Source organism: Trachinotus anak, unplaced genomic scaffold (assembly GCF_046630095.1).
Source record: "Trachinotus anak isolate AG129_WGS33_773 ecotype Australia unplaced genomic scaffold, CSIRO_AGI_Tana_v1 ptg000025l, whole genome shotgun sequence".
Classification (NCBI taxonomy): Eukaryota; Metazoa; Chordata; class Actinopteri; order Carangiformes; family Carangidae; genus Trachinotus; species Trachinotus anak.
This window is the reverse complement of record NW_027273876.1, coordinates 2,329,019-2,342,569: the sequence shown is the minus strand read 5'-3', so window position 1 is coordinate 2,342,569 and position 13,551 is coordinate 2,329,019. Positions and strand designations below refer to the sequence as shown.

The 13,551-nt window shown below is 38.9% G+C and overlaps 1 protein-coding gene and 1 long non-coding RNA gene across 3 annotated transcripts in view; one reads left to right on the top strand and one right to left on the bottom strand.

Annotated features, from left to right (window-relative positions):
* Nucleotides 1–6,332: 6,332 nt before the first annotated feature.
* fmnl1b (formin-like 1b) overlaps nucleotides 6,333–13,551 on the bottom strand; it is a 33,535-nt gene continuing 26,316 nt past the window's right edge. For both annotated transcript variants that reach the window (XM_071462916.1, XM_071462917.1), the window contains exons 19-26: nucleotides 12,639–12,707; nucleotides 11,558–11,638; nucleotides 11,330–11,459; nucleotides 10,058–10,221; nucleotides 9,798–9,899; nucleotides 9,529–9,624; nucleotides 8,829–8,943; nucleotides 6,333–7,145 (exon numbers count right to left, since the gene is read on the bottom strand). In XM_071462916.1, the coding sequence (XP_071319017.1) occupies nucleotides 7,045–7,145; nucleotides 8,829–8,943; nucleotides 9,529–9,624; nucleotides 9,798–9,899; nucleotides 10,058–10,221; nucleotides 11,330–11,459; nucleotides 11,558–11,638; nucleotides 12,639–12,707 (858 nt within the window). In that variant the 3' untranslated portion in view covers nucleotides 6,333–7,044. The remainder of the gene's footprint in view (nucleotides 7,146–8,828; nucleotides 8,944–9,528; nucleotides 9,625–9,797; nucleotides 9,900–10,057; nucleotides 10,222–11,329; nucleotides 11,460–11,557; nucleotides 11,639–12,638; nucleotides 12,708–13,551) is intronic.
* Nucleotides 8,452–13,095, top strand: LOC139608823 (uncharacterized). The gene is made up of 3 exons (XR_011685100.1): nucleotides 8,452–8,629; nucleotides 8,817–9,000; nucleotides 12,518–13,095. It is a non-coding gene; the product is annotated as an uncharacterized lncRNA (long non-coding RNA).

The window sequence follows — 13,551 nt, the reverse complement described above, 5'->3', positions numbered from 1 at the left end:
TTAATCATGTTGACTCTCAAACCCTCCACGTGGACAAATAAAATGTCACAGATTAGTTTAAACCCACCGGTGCCTAAAACCAACCAAATATGTGCTCAATTAGACTGGAGCTGTGGTGTGATGAGGTCGGGGATCGTTCGTTTAGATTAAAGTTTAATGAGTCCTGAGGAGAAGCTGAAGTGTTGCATTAGCAGAGAAAAGCAGGAGAAAGAACAAAACAAGTCAGGTTTAATGGGACAGAAATTACAACAGACTGCTGGGAAGTTAAAGGTAACCTGAATAAATGAGTGGAGAAACATATCAAGTGTAGATTTTTCTTTACAGGGCGTAACAATGCTTTGATTAAAAGCACGAGTCACATGTATTAATGATCAAGTCTTATGCTACAGTGGTGTCGTGCCACCTGACTGAAGAATTAACTCCACCAATAAACAAACATACATTCATTCATATTTTCTTTTGCAGATTTTCAGGAAATTCGCTTAAATCTTGTGCTACATTTGGATAAAAACCTGGCTTATGACGACAACATTTTGTTGGTGCTTTATTTTGTTCATCACCCGTCTGTATGTAACCACACCGTACAATGTAAAGGAGCTATTTGTAAGTTATGTTATTGCTACATAGCTAACATTAGCATTAACAGCTGTTTACTTACCAGTCTAGAAAGAGGTGGAAAGCAACACCAATGGTAACTTTTGTCTCCATCGCGTCTTTTCTTCTACTTATGTTAGCATGCTAACCAGCTAGCCCCAACCCCTTTCTGTATGGTTTTAGGGCGAGTTACATACTATAAATATTTCTTGACAAACCACACATAACGCCTTGTTTTTCTTTTCTTTTCTTTTTTTTAAATCAAGATAAAACATGTTAATTGGGGTTAATCTGTGTTTTTGAAGTGTGGACACAGGTGGACTAGATGCTTCATTGTGCTAAGCTAATAGCCCCCTGGCTCTAGCATGAGATTAAAATAGAGCTTCTTACGTAACTCAACAAAGTGGAGCATCAGATTTTTTCAAAATGCTGAAGGATTCTTGTTAAGACTTTTTACTTTTTGAGGGTTTTACACAGGGACTACTTTATGTTTATTCAACTTTAGATGTGCAAAAACTGCAAATGTTAAATGTTTTAATTAGCCTGTATTTACGGTTTGCACTTTTCTAACCAGTCGCACAGGTATTGATTTATAATGGTGCTAGCAGCTTATCCACCTGCTCACTTTCTTCACCTCACCTGTCAGTGGTCCAGCATGAAAATGAACTTAACAGTGTGTATAAGTAGAAAATAATGAGCTTCCTTTCTGAGGTCCTACCCACAAGGAAAACTTAATTTTCATGCCTTCAGTTGTTAATTAAAGTATCCGACGTCTTCTGTCTTTTCACTGACCTCATTAGGTGTGTACCTGTCATCTATACACTGAAATATACAGCAAGAGTCTGCACAGCCAAACAGTTACTGAGCATTATTACCCCTGAGTGATTTAATCGTCTTCCACCCACTGTTTCCTTCTTAAAACTCAGCTCAAATGCAAAGATTTGTACAAAAATGTTTAAATAACATCAGTGGGTAGAGATCAGATGAGGGCATGTGAGCTGTGAAACAGAGAGTGTAGTACAACCTGACATCAGCCGCCCTCTAATTAGCAGAGGCTCAGATCGCCGTGGAAATGGACTTTAATGAGTGTTAAAGTGCCGCTTTGTTTAGAAGAGCCGGAGGCTAAAGGTGATCCCCGACAGAGGCAGAGAGCGAGAGTTATTATGCAGAACAGACTTCAGTGTGACCTTCATGCTCTCCTCTGCCGCTGCAGCCACGACCAGCCCTGTGGCTGAGAGCCTTTTCATTAAAGCTGCATAAATTGGTGTTCGGCCACTAGAGGGCATAAAAATATTGAAACAAACTGCATATCAATGTAAAGTTAATATGACCGAAATTCTAGAAAACATTGCACTGACTCAATCTGTTACATGACATGTTTTTCTGTTATTAACTTGTTAATCTTTATTGATATAAATGGTGTGGACAAAACAAGAGAAATACTTGCCTGTATGACACAACAATGCAACATCAGAGATTTTTGTGCTAATGTAATTATTCATTAACTGTCTCTGGGTGTGTTACAACCCCCACAGTGGGTGGCAAATTAACCCCAACCCAGAATATCAAAATGCATCATCAGTGCTTCTCAATGCATCAGTAATAATCCAGTAATATAACAGTGATAAGTGGCCGATACTGGTATTACTTCTTTTACTGTAGTAAAGGATCGAGTACTTCTTCACCACAGGTTTCCTTTAGTAGGCACAGACTAATTCATGAGATAAAGTCTTAATTGATCTGTTGTGCAAATAAAACAAACGGATGAGTTTTGCAGTCGTTTGACGCTTCCTGTTTTTCCCCTGGAGGCAGCTGGAGGTGAAACTGTTGCAGTGAAACAGTCCTGCCCTCCTGCTCTCACTCCTCCACTTCCTGCTCCTTCTCCTCTGAGCAAATCCGACTGTGCAGATGTTTCTTCACCTGTGTCGGTGTCAGCGACATCTATTTAGAAATATCAGCCCGAAGGCATCACTTAGGCGACAGCTTGTGGTGCTTCATTCAAACAAGTGAAGAGACAACCGACTGTAAGTACAAATGCAACTCAAAGACGCTGCACTGAATGAATCTGCTGTAACCAGTTAAAATGGTGATTCATTTATTTTAAGGAGCACAAGAATATATTTAATGTCCTGTTTTAAACAAGAAATTATTTTCCTTCGTGAAAATCCTTATGTTATGTCTCTTTTCTGTGATGAAAACATATCACGGCAGCTTGTTGTCTTACAGTTGACACAGGAAGAGATTTTAATGCCGTGTGCAATATGTGAAAACTTGTTCAGGCAGCAGTAGGATCATGTTTTATTTGCTGCAGTCATTAGTTGGATCACAACCAAGACAAACTGGAAAACCTGAAAACACCCATCTCAGGTCCTGCCCTACTGCAAAATGTACAGAGGCTCAAGCGTGCCACCAGAATAGTTTTTACAGTGTTCAATTAAAATTTGCGAATACGTTTAAGAAAAAAATGCAGTAAAAGAATGTATCCAAAAAGTTAATTTTCAAATTAATTTTTTTTCTCTATAGAGTTACAGAATGTGAGGGGTGATTTCAGGCAGGTTTTAAATCTTTTGTTTTTCATTTGCAGGCAGAAAAGTAAGAACCTCGGCCTCCCCTCATTTCATTTGTGGAAGTTTACCTTTTATTTTACCTTAGCTTAAACGACGTCCGACAACTGAACACTCGACTTCAGTCAGCAGACAACTTCACCTCAGGTTCAAGTGGATTATTGCGGAAAAAATACAAAAATGGGAAATGTACTTGATTCTGAAGGTGGTGCTGTGGACTACAGACCATCTACCACTTCTAACAACCTAAAGGACGAACTCATAATAAGTTTGAGATCCTTCATTCTGCTCTACAATCAGCATGAAGATCATCTTCAAAGAGCTTCAGAGAGCTTTACACAGACGGCCGCTCAAGTGCTTGAAATGCAGACGGAAGTTTCTGCATTTCAGGTTCTGTTCAGTGTGTCAGGGGGAGTTCTTGGTGGAGTTTGTGGGGGTATTACTGGCGGAGTTGAGGGGGTATTGGGGACAGTTGCTGCAGCAACTTGTGCCAGACTTTGTGGAAGAATTAATGCAGCTGGTGCAACTGTTGGCTTTTTTGGCAGTGTAGTTGGAGGTGTAGCTGGGGGAGCATTTTGTGGCAGTGTTGGCGGTGCTGTTGGTGTCGCAGCTGTAGCATCGAGTAGTTCATTCCATGGTGCAGCCAACAATGTGTTATGGTTCACCATTGGTCTTGCAACTGGTGGTGCGATTGGTGGTATTTTTGGGGGGACAGTTGGTGCAGCAGGTGGTGCCACTGGTGGTGGATTTGGTGCATTCTGCGGTGTGGGATTGGCAGTTTATCTAGTTGGGGGCATCACTTATGGTGTTTGTGGAACCAAAGATTCAAAAGAAAATGAAAAGAGGACAAAGAAAATGAACATGATGCAAGAACCTGCTGACGACTTCAGTGAAACTATCAAGCCGCTGGTGCAGAAGCTGAAAAGAATCCAAATGATCAGTGACAAAATAACCTCCAGTGATCATGTGCGAAGATTTGCAGGACAAACTGCAAAAACTCTGGCTGCTGTGACCGCGCTGCAGAAAACCATCAGTGCCTCTCAAAGAGCCACTGATTCCACTCAGTTTGCAGAAGCAGCGAGACAAAGCAGACAAATCACAGAGGAACTGAAAAAGACGAGCGCAGAAGCTGGAAAACTTTTGGTTTCACTGAGGAATTACTGAATTCTTGAAGAACAGCAGTTAACCAAGAACATTGTGTTACATTTTCCTTCAACTTCAACATTTCAAGAAAATCCACATTCCCCATCAAACTCACTCACTCACTCATTTCACTGTTTCACTGCAGACGTGACTTGACTTGCTCATGGACTCACCTTGTGACATTTAGCCCATGGTCCTATGGGATTTGGGGAGAATCTGAGCAGAATCCAAGCAGGGAATATCATAGTTGCCTGCACAAGGCTCCTCTCACTATTACGAAGTCTGTATGTTTCAATCATTAGTCCAGGATATATAGTATATATATAGTATAAGCAAATACAATTACTTTCATTATAGATAAATCTGAAGGTTATTTCCTTTTTAATTTTGTTTGACCAACTGAGCTGCAACCAGTGAATTTTGATAATTTAATTAGATTTTACCTGTTAATCAATTATTGAGTTATAAACAAATTGTTTCACCTTTTGGCAAAATAAAGGCAGACAATCTAAGTTTGTAACAGTCTGTTAATTGTTAAGGTACAGTTCAAATGTTTTTTGGATAATCAGTGAAAACTTAAGTATTTAACCCTACATGTGAGCAGCTGCAGAAAAAAAAACTATAGAACAAACTGAAAACAAAAACTCAGTCTGATACTAATTGTTGCTAAACCAGAGTAATTGGCCACATGAGAGCTGTTCTCAGGAGAAAAAGCTGAGATTCTCTCTGTCTTTTGTTTTTAATCTTTGACCAATTGAAGATCTGCAGAGAGCAAAGGTCACGAGCAGAGAACCACGCTCTGTTTTCCTGCTGCATCTTCTGAACTCTAAACTCCCTGAGAGGAAAAGTAAATATCAGTGAGTGTTTAAACCTCATATATGCTGTTTTCTTCTCGCTAGCCCTTTATTGTTTTTGTGAGCTGAGATTCCTCATATCTTCTGCATCTGCTACACTCCATTTAATCTCCTGAAACACACTACAGTAATGACGTAAAAGTAAAAGGGCCATGTCACTGCACAGCTGCAGGTCTTGTCCCCATCACTCGTCACGTATCACTGTTTGTTCTCCACTACATCTGCTGCCTTTTCCATGTGAAGCAAAACAAGTAATTTCATGGTCTTTTCAACAAACTGTAACATCTGGCAGTTTGTTTCCTACAGTATCAGTGTTGTTCAACCAGATGGCCATTCAATACGAACAGGGAACAGAGTTAAAGCTGCAGCAATCTCATTTCAAAAGTCTAAAAAAATGTAAATTTCTTGTTGCACATTTCTGCACTGACAATAAGTTTGAACTATATAAACTGTGGATTTGGGTGTGTCGACCCAACCTGACTCTTACACATTTGTTATTCAACAATTAATTAATAATATTATTTCAAATAATATTATTATTGCAAAGACTGCAGTTACAATTTAAATTGTAATATTAAAAAAAAAATTACAATCTAATGAAGAAAAAATATTTTGAGATGGAGTTGTAGTGAAATAATATTTGAGAAAAATTTAATGTTACTAAAAGCTAAATATTTAGAGATAAAAATTTAATTTTACATAAAATGTAATTTATTTGGTAAAATTCATAACTTAATAAAAAAATGTAACATTGCTAAATGTTACATTTAATATTTTTAGATAAAATTGTAATTTTACATGAAATTTCTTTTATTTGAAAAAAGTCATAGCTTCATGATTGAAATGTAAAATTACTAAAAGTTTTACAATTAATTTTACTTTAAAATCTCAAACTTTTGAAATTAAAATGTAATTTTACAAAAAATAGTCATAGAAACCATGGTTACCAAAAAGTTAATATCATAAAATGATTTTAGTGTTAGCAACATATGTTGTAGCAGCAGAAAATGCGTCAGTATGACTATGAAATGAAATGAAACCAGTAGATTTTTAAGAGATGCTGTATATTCAGATAGAAGCAGCAGCTGAAGAACCAAAGAACTCAAACACAAGTTCATGACATTAGAAAATCTAAAAGCCCTTTGGTTCTGTGTGACTCTGAAAACACCAGACTAAATCAAGAACAGTATAAAATGCTTTATTTGTTGAAATGCATAAGCAAAGTAGATGTTCATCATTCTCAGTATTAAAAATAATGTAAATATATTACAAATCTTCATCTTATTTTTTTTTTTGATCTACTGCAGAAACAGAAAGATGGACAGTGGTGCTGTAATTAATATTCTCGTTAAAATAAAACCAATTAAAAAATCATGTTGTGAGTATTTAAAAAAATATTAAAATGATTTATGAGTGGTTTGTCTGTCAAAGTCTCTTTTCAAAGCCTTTGAAGATTCACGTTTAGCTGAGGCTGTAAGATCTGAGCAGCATTAATGAAGCACTCTTGTCACATATCAGCTGAATGGCTCATTCTTCCATGTAATTGTCTTAATCAGCTCTTATGACATCCAGTGTCATTAGCATCAAGTGCAGCTTATATTCACTCAAATCAGGACGTTTCTACAGTCATGTAGTTCACTCAGAAAGGTGCCTGAACAGAACAGAGACGGTTTGTGTTCATGTTAAGTTCGCAGGCAAAAGTCATAAAATATTTCAGCTTATGTTTTTTAACTTTCATCTGCAGATGTTGTTGTTTTCATTGTCACTTTGAAACATGCATTTTCATCTCTACATTCATTAACATGCGCGAGACAATGAGTCTGTTGCCACAGTGAGTTAAATATCTGATCTCTTGTGCTTGTGCAGTCTGGTCTGCTCTGCAGGGTTTTTCAGAGGGAGATGTCTGAGGACACGTGCAGCTGTTGTCCTGGTTTCCACTTGGCGCTGCGCCGGCCGCCGTCCGTCCGTCTGTACGGCTGATTCCTTAAATCTGAGGTGGAGGATGAAGAACAAACACATCAGTAATCTACCCGAGACAGAGACGTTTAGAGACAAAGATATTTGATAAAATTCATATGAATCTATCCAAACAGCAGAGGGACGCACTTGTTCTCAAACTAAGCTCTCTCATTGGTAGATTTTTCCCCAAACTTGGAAGTAAAGTGTTTTTTTTAACTACAATTAGTTTTTAAAGTAAATGAAATGGTTTTGTAATCCTGTGATCAACAGTCACATACAGGTATGGGTGTTTCACTGAAACTTGGTACAAGCTCAAATGCAGGCGTCAGTTTGAGGCACACATGTGTTTGTGTGTGACCGGAGATACAAAGTTAACCCTGACACAGTTCAAACTAGAAGAGACGCTGCACTTTAATGCTTTCAGTCCGGACAATACATCAGTATCATGGACACATTTATCTCCCATTCATTATATAGTACTTTAGCTTTTGATAATAAAATGCATGAGTACTGGTTTTGAATGTGGCACTGCTATTAATAAGTATTGGATAAAAAGGTAACATTGAGGTATTATCCAACCCTACAGAAAATCATCAGATTTTTTACCAACAGTGAGTGTTGGATCCTTTAAATCCAAACCAGTATCTTTCTTTTTATTTTGAAGGACTTGGTGCTTCTATAATTGACATTGGCTCCTTTCATCCGCTTTAAAAGCAGCCGACAGTTTCCAATGAGCCTTAAAAGGGTCGACATCTCAGGAGAAAACTCAAGAGTTATGAGGCACAAATACTGTGAGCAGCACTGAAAGTATTCTTTCAAGGGCAAACTGTGTCCCTGTTTGAGGTAAGATTACACTGGAGGAGACGCTGAGGTTGCAGCCAGTGGCAGCTTATTATGTCTGTCTGCTGCCTGATGTGTGTAGTGGTTTACTTAGGTGGCGTTAATCTGTTTCTGGGTAAGTTTACCAGACAAAACTAGCACCGCAAATTAAAGGTCACATCTTCTGCTTTATCAAATCATGTCAAACTTTATTTATATGGTACCTTTCATGCACAGACTGCAATACAAGGTGCTTTACAATTAAAACAGGCAAACAGGCAAAATGTGTGCTCTCCTTCTGGCTCCCAGTGGCAGCATATAAAGGCTGAACAGCACAGGTCCCAGAATTGAACCCTGCGGAACCCCACGTCATGCAAGTAAATCTCTAAGAGACATGTAAAATCTAAACCAATTTAAGACTGAGCCAGAGAAGCCGAGGCAATTCTGTAATGTGAGGATCTCATGATCACCTGTGCAGCACTTAAATCTAAAAGTGAAAGAGAAACACAGAACACAGGGAGTTTTAAGAAGTCACCTCGTCAGTGAAGACAGAGTCGCAGAAGAGACGAGAGGAGCGTTTGGCAGAGCGAGCCGTGAAGGGCACGGACTTCAGAGCTGAAGACGCCGGAGAAACAACAGGGAGAGGAAAAGAGGAGGGACAAAGAAGAGAGAGAAGCAAGGACAAATAAAAGTGAGGTAAGCTTTGAAAGAAAGAAATGAGTGAAGGCTTTTGAGGAAAAAGAGCAAACAGGATGAAATGTTTAGTATCACAGGTAGATGAGATAGAAATGCCAGAAAACCAGCAGGAAAAAAAATCTGAGGAATCTTTCTGAATGTTTCTCTATGGCTCAGGTTTAATGTAACAGACTGTGTCTGTGTCCAGGTTGCTTTGTACCTGTGATGATGTCCTCGATGGCCCCGTCCTTCCCCTCCCTCACCAGAGGAGACACCTGCCTCCTCTTCAGCTCTGCTATCAGATCCATCTGGGGCAGTTTGGGCGTCATGGAAACCTGAAACATCACAACGTGGGCAAACATTCCTCTTCCTTCATGGTCGATGTCATATGGGTACAGTTAGAGTATTTCTGTTTTTTTTACAATCTGAATCTTATTCTGAGGGTTTTTTTTGAGTAATAGTAAAATCAGTTTTATCATTTATTTAAATATATATCACTTAAAATTACAAATCTGTTATTTGGGAACACCAGGCAGTATGAATATTTGGCCATTCTGTTTTTTTTTTTATTTTACATAAGTAATTGCAGATCTTTGGAAGTTTTTTGTTTTTTTTTATGTCCGGATTTTTGTGTGTTTTTTTTTTTTTTTGGATAATGCTCATTTAGGCTGTGAAATTTTTTTTTTCTTGAATCCTGACAATCCTTATGTGTCTTGACCCGTCTGAGCACCTGTAGTTTACTGACGCCGCTGCATCAGCAGTTATAACCTGTGAGTACAGTGCTGCTGTGGCTGATGGAAATGATGAATCCTTTAACACACAGCAGTTAGTGTGTGTTTCTCAGATTTACTTCTCAGGTTTAGTCAGTGCCTCTGTGAAGTCCTGACTTGCTGTATGTTGAGAGGAAACTCGGACGTTACCTTGTTCTCCATGACCTCAGGTTTGAGTGGGGTCGATGGAGCCTCACAGTTCAGGACGTGTTGTTTCCTCCTCTGCTCATTTTCCTGCTCTGCTTGCTGCCAGAGATAAAAACATGAGGATGTTAAAGGCATCTACTGATCGACATCTGAAGGTCAGATAAGTTTGACATTAGCTGACTGGGCTGTGAGGATACAGGAAGAAAGTGAAGCAGCTATCTGCACAGTCTGTTCATTTGGTCCAGGAATCAATGAAGTTACTATTATCTGACCTTGTACGCTTTGATGAATCTGACAAAAACAGGGAAGAACATGGAGGGAGGAGTAGTTTTAGAGTTCTCTCCAAAGTACTCCACAGCTGAGTCATACACGTCCTGTAAAACAGACAAAAACAAGAAAAATTTTGTTTCGCTTCAGCTCATGAGCCAAAGAAATGGAGGTGAACACGAGAAATATGTGTAATTACAGAATGGTTAACGTGGATTGTCTTGTGGAATTAAGAGTCACTTTGAGTTGGGTAATTAAAGTTAACCTGTGCAGTTTTTCCATCAGCCGTGAGAGAGTCGAGCAGCTCAGTGTTTCTGCTGAGAAACGTCTGCAGCACGGGATTTTCTTTCTCTACTGAGAACTCCCTCCTGGTCACCTCCATGCCTCGCTCCAGCGCCCGCACGTCCTGCAGAATACTGTCCAGAGAAACTACGAGAGCGAGCAGAGACGGGAGAGAGTCACACTATCGTTCCAAAGGGTTAACATTCCTATCGCTGCTGAGAGTATGGTAATTAGGCTGTGTGGTATTAATGCTGATTTAAGGGTCACGCTGTGGTGTCGGGGTCAGAGGAAAGATAACCTGCACAAAGGGAAAAACGATGACTGAAGTGTTCGGAGGAGAACAGCAGCCCCACTGTGAGGACGTTTTATTAAAGATGACATTTGACTTAACTTCATTCATATCAGTGTGGTTAAGTGTCAAATGATTTTAAAGCTGGAACAATCAGTCGATCAATCAATTAGTCAGCAGCTGTTCAGATAAATTAATTTAGTATTAAAGGTCCCATATTTTCCTCTGTTTTATCTGAAGTGTTGATCTCCATCAGAGGATATATTTGTGGTTTTAAGAACCAAAAACCATCTCAGTGTAGTTTTACATCTCCTCTCTCAGGCTTCTCTCTGGAGCTCTAGTAACAACAGGTCAGTCAGCCAATTAGAAGAGAGACTCTGAGTCTTCTGATTGGCTGCTTTGCTGTGACATCACAAAGTTCAAGAAGTCCTGACAGCTGCTTTTAAGGCTCAGTTTCTGAATACAGGCTGTGTGCATTTCTCTGTGGACTTTGATACTTTCACAGTGTTAGTATAGAACCTAGACCTGCTTTATAATCACAAACACATGGACAATATGGGACCTTTAATGTCGTCGTCCAAGCAAAACATAAAAGGATTTGCTGCTTTTTCTGTTTTATAATCCTGCAAACAAAATAGCTCTGGACTGACAAAACAAGACATTATATTATGTTGCTTTCAGATCTGTGGCAGATCAGATGATTATGAACAGAAGCATTTATATAATGCTCAAAAATTGTTCAGGAAACTTCAAGGTAAGAAATGGTTTTAGTTTTTGTGTCTTGATGCAACAAAAAACAGATCAAACGAGAATGAATTTTAGAAACGTCTTCTACAGTAACTTGGGTAGCAGTGTATCGTTGATTAAGCTATGATGTGGAGGCGGATGATGTACTGTATGTGTGGAGCTTTATGAGAGACAGGTCCGTCAGGTGGAGCAGGGTCAGTAACTGTAGCGAGGGCCTACCCAGCGACGCCTTGTCCAGGAAGTGCAGCTCTGTGTAGAAGGCCTGGAGCTCGGGGTATTTCTCCTGGATGATGGTGACGATGAAGTGCAGCAGCGTCTGTTTGCGGTCTGTAGATTTGGTGTCTAACAGCTTAGAATAATAAAAAAACAGGTGTGTGATTGCAGGTCGTGCAAAAGGTTGTTGGATTATCTACAGAAACAGAACATTTCTGTGTATGTTTCACTCACCAGGTCTAAACTCTGCAGGCGGAAGCCGTATGCTGCCCCTCGCTTGCTGCTGTTCATGTAGTTTCCAAACGCTAAGATGATCTTTACATCACAAACAGTAAGAAACAGGGTCAAACCGTTTTGTATGGCAGGAAATGATTGTGTCATACACATAAAATACTGTTAGAGTCCAGAAACATTTCCACCTCAAATAAAAAGCTTTGTCCTTTCTCCTGGTACCAGGCCGGTGTTTGGCTACCACACTGTTGGGTTCCTGTTCATTGTATTGACCCCGGCTTCATTATTAATATTATTATTATCCAACCATAATTATCATTATTATTATCTCAGCAATGAACCAACACATTTGAAACCTTTGCTCCAGTTGAATCACAAACCTTAAACCTTTAGCTACGGGAAAAACAAGCTAGCAAGCAACTGAACCGAACATGCTAACCTGTTATTCAACAGTTTCAAACAAGCTGGGAAAAAAGGTTAATATATAAACCTATATACCTGCTGAACAAACTGATAAATACTGTCGTCCATTAACTAAGCCACCATGTGAACATCAACGTGAGCCTGAACATAACTTTACCTAAAAATAGAAGAAGTAATTTTCCAGGACAACACAATATTTTCCAGGACTTCTTTCATTTTCCATGTTTTCCAGGATGTGTTGACTATTGGTCACATGTTCACATAACGTCCTACACAACAGTTATTTCTTATGAGACAATATGTTTGTAGTTCAGGTTGGTTGCAAACATGAATAAACCATCTTTCCCCTACAAGAGGAGAAATAACTGATGTTATTTGGTGAACTCAATCAAACTGGTAAAATAATAATTAGTCTTAAATCAATGCAATAAATATGTTTTATGTACAGAATCTTTTACTAAACATCTAAACTGTAACTGTTGATTTTCCTTCTTTCAGATTCCTGATAAAAACGTTGTAACTGTTTCACCTCTGTTTCAGAAGGGACTCCACTTCCCACACAGAAACATGATGAACAGCAAAGAGACAAACAGCGTGTCAGTGCCAGAGGAAGCCGCTGCTCTCTTTTCATTTTATTCTCATCAGAATAAAAGCAACTTACCTCAAGGATTTTCTTCAGTTTGCTGGAGGATTTGATCGACATGGAGGCGGCGATGATGGCGTTGAGTTGCTGAGAGAATCATTGTTGACATGATTATTTATTTAAACTGTTGAGGACCAAATTATTACAATAGGATAACAAATAGTTCCACATTTGAGGAAATATGCTTATTTTCTTTCTTGCAGAGAGTTTGATAAGAAGCTGGATATTTTTTTTTTATTTAGACAGAGCTAGGCTAGGCTAGCTGTTTCCATTTTCCTGTCATTTTAACATTTGAACATGGGAGTCTGTGGGGACTGACTCACTGTTGGAGCCAGACTCCAGTGGTCATTGGAGAAACTGCAGCTTTTAGCTCGTCAAGGTTGGCTTGAAATCACAGAATAATGGCGTCCTGTATAATATTTTCTTTTTATTATCTAATTTTATTTAACTTTGTAATTTTATTCTTATATTCTGTTTTGAGAGTTTCTAACCTTTCCGACCTTTGTCTGACTGTGGTAGTGTTTATGAATGTTCACTATCCCTGTTTAATTAACCAGTAAACGTAGGAAATAAACTGCTGGTTGTAGAGAACAGTCGATTTTCTCATCTAACTCTGTAAGTGTCAGTGAAAAAACCTGCAGCTCCTAATTGCTGCAATTTCTGTCTAAAGGGTCTGATTCACAGTGAAATGTAGACACACAGACGTCACACCCTCATATCTTTAAATTCAGTTGGACCCATAATCTTCTCATGAATCATTATCTCTGAGGTCCATCGTGGACAAATGTCTATAAATCTGATATAAAGGCTCCAATATTTGGCTGGGAATCATCATATTTCTACTTTTTCGCCTGTATCAAATTTACAGCAGAATGATTACCCCCCCCATATAGAAGTGAGACAGTGTTTAGGGGGCTCATAGACTTCAAGA